At 39.1% G+C, this 8,747-nt stretch overlaps 2 protein-coding genes and 1 pseudogene across 2 annotated transcripts in view; 2 read left to right on the forward strand and 1 right to left on the reverse strand.

Moving 5' to 3' along the window:
* RSRC1 (arginine and serine rich coiled-coil 1) overlaps window positions 1–5,479 on the reverse strand; it is a 393,493-nt gene extending 388,014 nt beyond the window's left edge. Inside the window, exon 1 of the mRNA XM_019626528.1 lies at window positions 5,326–5,479. The gene's annotated coding sequence lies outside the window, so the exon portion shown is untranslated. The remainder of the gene's footprint in view (window positions 1–5,325) is intronic.
* LOC109372980 (rRNA-processing protein FCF1 homolog pseudogene) lies at window positions 242–832 on the forward strand (annotated as a pseudogene).
* Window positions 5,480–8,434: 2,955 nt separating the features above from the next.
* SHOX2 (SHOX homeobox 2) overlaps window positions 8,435–8,747 on the forward strand; it is an 11,288-nt gene continuing 10,975 nt past the window's right edge. The window contains exon 1 of the mRNA XM_019626644.1: window positions 8,435–8,622. Coding sequence (XP_019482189.1) covers window positions 8,435–8,622 — 188 coding nt within the window. The remainder of the gene's footprint in view (window positions 8,623–8,747) is intronic.

Genomic DNA, 8,747 nt, shown 5'->3' on the forward strand with positions numbered 1-8,747 from the left:
GATGGTGCCAACTTGGGCCAGTGAAGCAGCGTCCTCCACAACTAGATTGAAGAACAAAACGACAGCAACTTGTCTGTTCCCCTTCCCCCAATTCCCCATCACTGTTCCCATCCCCCCAATTACCCAATAAAAAAAATCTTTAAAAAAAAATAAATAAATAAATAAATAAATAAATAAATAAATAAAGGCAGTTCTTCAGAATGTCCTTGGAAATCAGGAGAAACAAGAGTGTGGCATGAACATGGGGAAGCAAACGAAAACAAGGAAGATGCAACCATGAAGCGAATGCTTAGTCTAGAGATCAGTGGCTTAAATAAAAGGATTAAAACCTAAAAAGAAAGAAAAGAAAGACCCCAGTGTACTCAAGGAAAGACAAGCCCTCCAACACCCTTCTTGCTTATTCTTCCAGTATTAACACACAGCTGGGCCCACCTTACCGCATCCTGGTTGACACCAACTTTATCAACTTTTCCATTAAAGCCAAACTAGACTTAGTGCATTCAATGATGGACTGTCTATATGCCAAGTGTATCCTTGTATAACTGACTGTGTAATGGCTGAAATTGAGAAATTAGGGCAAAAGTATCGAGTGGCTCTAAGGATTGCCAAGGATCCAAGATTTGAACAGCTACAATGCACACACAAAGGAGCCCATGCAGGTGACTGCTTAGTAGAGAGAGTAACTCTTCACAAGTGCTACACGGTGGCCACGGCTGACTGGGACCTTAAACCAGGAATCAGGAAGGTCCCTGGAGATCCCATCAAGTACGTTTCTAACCATAGGTACAACACTGAGTGGAATGCAGATGATTATGGAGCCCCTCGAGTCTAATTCTTAAAAGACAAAATTCCTCTGCTTTCCTTCAACCAACTTTCTCTGTTGCCAGTTTATAAAACATGCTACAGCATGATTATTCCACTTACCCATTTGCTATGTTATGAGCTGAGTAAAGACACTCACTTTTTGATATTTTAAAAATGATATTTTTGTATCATTTGAAAATTTGTTGCATCTTTTTATAAATCTAATGACTTCAAAAAAAAAGAATCTCCTTGATAAAGTAGTAAAAATCATTAATTTTATTAAATGTCAACACTTGAGCACACATCTTTTTAATACTGTGTGATGAAATGGGAAATACACAATAACTAGTAGTGCTGCATATTGAAGAATGATGGTTATCTTGAGAAAAGACATTTGTGCACCTGAATTGCAAGTTGAACTAGCTGCTTTTATCATGAAACACTATTTTTATTTTAAAGAATTATGATTATTCAGACCTGCATATTTGGCAGACATTCTCAAAAATAAATAGTCTTTCACTTCAAGGAAAACTGATTATTTGTTGTCAATGATGAATTTGAGCTCTCAAGCAAAATTTAAATTTTTGGATAACTTGCATTTGCTACCATGAGACCGATAGCTTCCCAATACTTAAAGATTTCTCTGTGGTGATATTAACAAATGTGACTTTTAAAAAAATATTACATAATGAAGGGTATCAACGTTTGGAAGGCATGCATAACTCAGTCAGCTGGTATTTTCCAGTAGGCCAATGCATGATGTCACAGAATCATTCATGGGTAAAAAAAAATCCATTCAGAGTGCAAGACAGACCAATAGATTTTAATGTACTAGACTATGAAAAGATCACTGATGTGGTTTCAAATACCACATTACAACCAACTTTAAGAAACTACTACTTGTCAAGTTTTGGTGTAGTATCAAAGAATTATCTAAAGGCTATTAAAATATACTACTTTTTCCTGAGACTAATATAATATTGTATGTTAACTATACTTTAATAAAAAATACTTTTTCCAATACCATATCTCTATGAATACAGATTTTCTTTGTATACTTCAAATCAAAACAACTCATCATAACAAACTGAAGGCAGAAGCAGATATAAGAATCCAACTGTCTTCTATTAAGCCAGACCTTAGAGATTTGCAAAAATGGAAAACAATGCCACTTCTCACTATCAATGTTTTGTTTTGGAAAATATGGTTATTTTTCATATCAAATTTGTTTTTTATGATACCATGAGTTTATTATTTTGAAGTGCATTAATAAATATTACAAATTTTCCTGTTTGAATTACTAGTGTACTAATATTTATAGATGCAGCCCACATAAAGTTCTTGGTGTCCTCAACAATTTTCAAGAGTATAAAGGGATGCTGAAACTAAAAAGTCTGAGAACCACTGTTCTAAGGTACCTAGAGTTGTTACCATTTTCCATTCTTGTCCAGCTTATTAAGATCCTATGAAAGGCATAAAGAAGTAGAAAAAAAAGAAAAGGACACACATCTAATTATGTATCTTACTGGCGACCAAAACAAGAGACAATGGGGGAGTGGTTATAAGTTTTTGTTTTAATTTTAAACAAAATAATTTGTCCATAATAATAAATACACTTAACTCAGAAAAGTTAATGGGAGATACCAAATCCCTCCTCAGAGGAGTCAAGTAAAATAAGGTTGAAAAATCTATGCGGGATATAAAACTGAAAGCAACAAAGGAACAAGACAAACAAATAAAGAAACAAAAATTCATATAGACACAGACAATAGTTTAGTGGTTACCAGAGGGTAAGGGGGAAGGAGGGGTGGTAGATGAAGATAAACGGGATCAAATATATGGTGATGGAAGGAGAACTGACTCTGGGTCGTAAGCATACAATGTGCTATATAGATGATGTATTATAGAATTGTATACTTGAAACCTATGTAACTTTACTAGCCATTGTCACCCCAATAAATTTTAATTAAAAAATAAGAAATAAAAACCACTGTTACTTGAAAATTGTGCTTTTTCAAGTAATACATTTGCATTTCAGAAACATTACAATGAAGTATAATTAATCTCAGTAAGAGAAAGCAAAAAGTCTCCATTTTTCTTTATTATAGATAACGTCACATTTTTATTCAGAAAAGGAAATGAACACTAAGAGCAAATCAGAGGTAGATCCAAAAACTGTCTTCTCTATCAATGACAGGCTGAATTATTATTCGCCACCCTAGATACTTACCTCTGGATTTTCATTATGTCCATATATGTAGCATAATTTCCATAATGTAACCCAAACATATAATTGAATATACTTGCTCATTCAAGTCATAGTGGTCAATTTCACATTTTACACTCCTAGTAAGGGTGAACTCTTTATATTTAACTCCATTGGTAAGGTGCAATACATGGGAGGACACATCAATAGCTTTTTCTGGTAAGGGCAATGATGAATCAAGCAAAGAGTTTTAGGAGTCCCACAAGCTAACAATTTTTCAATCTATCTGTAAACAGAAAAGGTAATACAGAGACAGAACTCCTACAGCTTTTGGTTTTCTATTCTAGCGCTAGTCTCTAGTATGTCCTTTTAGTCTAGTTGTTGCAAACCTCACCCAACTACTGCACTGCAAAATTGAAGCCATAGCAGGTAATGACTACAGTAGGACATTAATTTACAAAAACATCTTATTGCAAAGTTTAGGTGACTGAAGATGCGGCGCCAAGATGAGGTCATCCAAAGAGAGCTCAAAGGCATACACAAGTAGTTCCTTTGTCCAATTATTAATAAAGGTACAAGAAACAATTATCTTTTTCAGAAAACAGGCAGTTAGAATAAAGATTCTTAGAGGGCATGACAACTTATAATTATTTCTCCACTGCTCATTCATTAGTACATCAAACTATAATCTTTTTTATCTTGGACACAGATCCAGAAAAAGAGAAAAGAACAGTCATTTCAATGGGAAATCCACCTTGAAGAGGTAGAGAAAAGTAAAAATGAGGTAAACACCGTTTAGCATAAGAAGAAATCCATGAATAAGTATAGAACCATGCAAAGGTAATAAAAGAACTGGGGTAAAATTCTGGCTTAACAAGCATAACAAAGCACAGCTCAAAAGTGATAGAGAATTGTCAAAACACTCCTCCAGTAACAACTAAAAATTTGCAGACTAGCCATCTCTTTCTTTTAAAAGAATTATCAGTCACAGGACTTTTGGTTTGAAAATGAAAGCAGAAAACATAGCTATACATCTAGTATAACAATTTTACTACATAAGATTTCCAACTCATAACACAAGTCTTTCCTGAGACAGGTCAAGTGGGTAAGGCAGTTAATAGCTGCCACCTGCCTTTATCTCAGTTTCAAACATTTTTAGCCCTCTTACTGAAGAACATACAGTAATAAAGTGCTACTACTTAGCAGGGTATCTCCTTTGCCTGCAACGAAAATGAATATTTATAGACTCTAAAGCTAGAGGGTCTCTCAAAAGATACCCAGTTTCCCCACAAGATTGCACCTAAACATCTGCTCCAATCCTTAAAACCTGAGAACTCTGTGTATCTCCTTCGCTTAGAGCTTTTGTGTCTAAGTTGACAACTTGAGTACTTTTTTGTGACGATGACACAAGACATCTGAATTTATTTAACTACTTAACAAGTTCCTACTTGGTTGATTCACAAATAGGTTACTGCTAATTCTGAAAATGCAAAAAAGGTGTGTTCGTGGCATTTTTTTGGCTTCAAGTGTGCATTTAAAGATACATAACCTCTGAGAAAGTATGTTAAGGCTGACCTTAAATCAAGAACAGTCAATACATACAACAGTGCATTGTAACATCTCACCAAAGTAAACAGAGTTTAAGTGGAGCCATATGACCTTGGCCTATGACCACAAGGCCACAAGTCCTGACGTCATGGACACTGAGTGTTTAAGGCGAGTACACTTATATGTTAAAGAAGAAACGTCTATTTCACCCTGCGCCACTTCTGTCAGCAGAAGAGTATGAGCCTGGAAGAACCCAGGGAATTGGAAGGAGATGGATCTCAAGTACAGACAGCGGCGTGGGTGGCGCAAGGTGCACCAGGCGGTGGCCTCTCTCTCACTGCACCCGACTTAGAGCCAGTGACGAAGCAAGCACTGGGCACATAGACCCAAAATCAGATATCAGTGAATGACCAGGGACTTGAGATGGGGATGGGATAGAGAATGAGGGGGAAAGGGGAGGAAGAGCGGGCTAACTCTCTCTCACCACCTCCAGACAGAGGGCCTAGCCTGAAGCCTGCGACCTCGCACCACTCTACAGCCGCCCACCATCCTAAGGCCCCCCGCTTCGACCTCCAGGGTCAGAAACAGCCAGGTGCCGGGCGCATGCGCACAGCATTGTACCGCTCCGCATGCCTCCGGGCCTCCGCCCACCCCTCGTCGCCTCCCAGACCGACCGCGCCAGGCCCCACGCCGCCTCTTGCCGGAGCAGGGCCTCGGAATCCCGCAGTCGCGGGCGCCTACTGCCAGGCCCCTTATGCAGGCATCACCTGGCTCCTGGCCTTCGGGATCACACCTCCCGTTGACTTGCAAGCTCCGCAAACCTGGAAACGTTTCTTCAAATGTGGGCGCCCCGGCGTCCTCCGAACTTGCTTCAGTTTAAGCTCACCGCCTTCCTGGTTCCAGCGCCAGGCAGCGTCAGCCGAGCTTTCGAATGCATCGATGGAGGCTGCCAGGCGTTAGGAGTGCCGAGGGAATAGATTGTCACAACGCCAATTTTTTGTTTGGTGTTGGTTTTGCTTGCTTGTTTGATTATTTGATTTTCTTATTACCAAAAAGCAATAAAGATGGGAACGGAAGAGTGTTGTTGCCTTCGTAATCGTCGTTATCGTCACAGATAATCAGTAAACAAATCTGCGTTATAGGAAGTTATGTTTAAGACACCCACGCGTAGCAAAATTGGTTATCTCAAGCTGGAGGAGGAGGAAACTCGCCCAACAATAATAAATCATGGGAGTGTCTGTATAGAGTCGTGTGTGATTAAATTGTAATGATTTATTTGCAAAAATGCATTAAAAGTCGGTGTTTCTAATGCCCTGAAGGTGAAGGCACTCACAGGTTGGGTGCAAATTAGTTTCTCACATTAAAGTAACTGGTTGTTAGAGGAATGGGGGAACGCTGCCCGAGGTATGGAGAGGAGGTTTCTTCTGAAAGAAAAATTAAGTGTTTAGGTTTTTGTTATTTAAACCAACAGAAATTAAAGCAATTCAGCATTTTCTGTAACACATACTACATTATGTATCTGTCCTTGCATAAATATCTTTCTTTCCTTATTTACTATAAGTACTTAAAGATAACGGAGGTAAATAAACTGTTGGCCTTGGTTTGGGTCGACTGTGAGAACCAACTCATTCACAACTGCTAAATACCCAAACTACAGTTTTCCACAGGTATCTGAGATGGTGAAAATCAACTCCAGAAATATGTCATAAATGACTGTACCTTAAATAACCAGTTTTGAGGGGCCGTTTTAAAACTTAGCTACAACACTACATGTTTATTTTAAATAATTCAAGAGCTGGGGGGACTCTTGGGGTCCTGAATTTTATTGGCTCTTGCATATGTCTGCAAGCTGTCAACTGAACTTTAATACATATTTTTTTTACCAATACTGCATTTTGAAATGTCCTGCTTTCAGAAAATATTTACTATTTAATGAAACAGCATCATTAGATCTTTATGAGTATGTATTTGCATATGATTTCAAAACCTTGGTTAAAACAAAACAAAAAAACTAAACTTCCCTTAGGCCAGTGGAATCCGTGGTCAGACACTGCAGATCTCTCTTAACTCTATCTGATATTAACACCACTATTGCTAAATATACAAAGAGCCAATATGCCAAGAAAACCTAAGGGACAATTTATTTGGTGTGAATCTCAACTACTGTGTCTGAGCCTTCCCTGATTACCTTTAAAGTGGTCATCTTTCCCTCAAGCTCAGTAGACGGAATTTGAGATCAGGCTTAAAACTCATGTGCTTGAAAGGGAAAAAAAAAAGGAGCTAGTGAGTCTCTTGATCCCTTACCAGACTTCTAATAGTGGTTATTTTGGAGCTGTTTGTGAATAGTACTTAACACCTCAGTTTGAGAGCTCTTTCTGGTCATTCTGCTAAATAGCCTTAAAAACGGATTTTCACAAAGGATTAAAGTTTTATGGTTATTCCCCTCTGATAATATCAGAATTAAAGTGCTTACAAATAGTAACCCTACACTAAATGTAAAATAATATTTCTAAATTCATATAACTTTGGAAAGTGTGACTATTTGAGTCTCTTTTGTAGCTTAACAAAATAAAAGCAAGCACTCATATAATTCATTAATATCTAAAAGCTTCACTAGAAACATAAAGATCTTAATTATTTCTCCTAAAAGTAGCTATAAATGAAATGTTTTAAGAAGAGATAACTTCAGAATTCAAGAAAAAAAGGTGAAGTAATATTTCTAAGACATATGATTTCCATCTTAAGTTTGCCAAATGTGAACATTTTAATCTGAGAGTAGTGTAGCATGACATAAAGTTATGTATTGCCTCTATTTACACACGTTCTAAAAACACTAATAGCTCTAATTTTGTTGTTTTTACAAAAGTTTCAGGTTGCTTTGATGGAACTTCTCAAATTATCTGTTAACTTTGTGCTGATGCCTTAACCAATGGGTGGAAGATATACATATCAAAGTTGCTTTTATTTTTACGAAGAGTATGAGGTTCAAGAAAGTAAACAAGTTATGTACTTTTAACATCAGAAAACCTTCAATAACATTCAGACTCCTTGAAAATGTCTCTATGGCTACACTTGAGGTATATTTGTTTACACACTCAAATAAATATAACTTTCTGTATGTAAATATTTTTATGTGAGATACATAAGTGGCCACGTTTCTCACAGCAAGCTTTGTCCTGCACCATACAAATGACTCAGGAATATAGACGGTCCTTCCATATAACTGTTTCGATTAAAATAGGAGAGAGGGGAGAGAGAAGGAGAGAGAACTTTCTCCCGGCAAGCCTATATTTTTGAGTAGTCCACAATAAATAAAATTAGATGGGGCACAAACTTAACTGTCGATTTGTTTTCAAAGTCAAAGAGGGATAATAACTTGCTTTTCAAAATCAGAAAATCAACTCGAATGTTTCCCGGGATGCTAAAGAAGGGCCCCTGTAGTTCATTTTGGGAGGGGTCCGGATACAGAGAGTTAGTTACAAGGGAGATGGGCTGAGGGTCCTGAGATCTCAAAAAGAGAACGAAGTCGAGCTGTCTTTGACCTGGCGCTAAGGAAACACTTTAAAATGGAATCTGTCAGGGAACAGCTGCTTGGAAAACGTGTAAAATCGACCGACCCCTTCGAGAGGGTTTGTCCATAGAGGAGCCGGCTTGGGCTCCAGGACGCAAGTAGTGGGGTGCTCATAAACTCCCCAAGGCGAGGAGGTTGGTGAAGACCCAGGATCAGCTCTGGCTGCGGGCCGGGAAACCTCTAAAAGGAGCTTGTAGAGGCCCCTGACGCCGGGCAGGGTTGTGAAGCCAGGATGCCGAGCTGCGAGGTGTAGGTGCGGTGTGGGGGTGAGGAGCGGGGATAGAATTGGAGTACTGGGTCGGGATATGGAACTGCGGCGTGCGGGCCGCCGGACGCAGGGCCGGGATACCCGGCAGCAATGCGAAACCGAGCACTTGCCCGGCGCCCCGACGCGGGGCGAGGATGTAGGGTCTGATGCGGAGTCCGGATGCCCGACTGACTCCAGGAGCCCTGCACTTGTCAGTTTCCTCTTGGCCACGCCCTGGCGGAGACGGTCCAGCTCCCCAGTGTTTAACTAAGTCTTGACACCAACGCAAAATCCACGCCTAATTAAATTAATTAGGGATTCTTGTCAATCCTGGATGAATGGCCAAGAGCGCAGGCGGCCGAGGCTATCTG

The sequence above is a fragment of the Hipposideros armiger genome, unplaced genomic scaffold (assembly GCF_001890085.2).
Source record: "Hipposideros armiger isolate ML-2016 unplaced genomic scaffold, ASM189008v1 scaffold_16, whole genome shotgun sequence".
Lineage (NCBI taxonomy): Eukaryota > Metazoa > Chordata > Mammalia > Chiroptera > Hipposideridae > Hipposideros > Hipposideros armiger.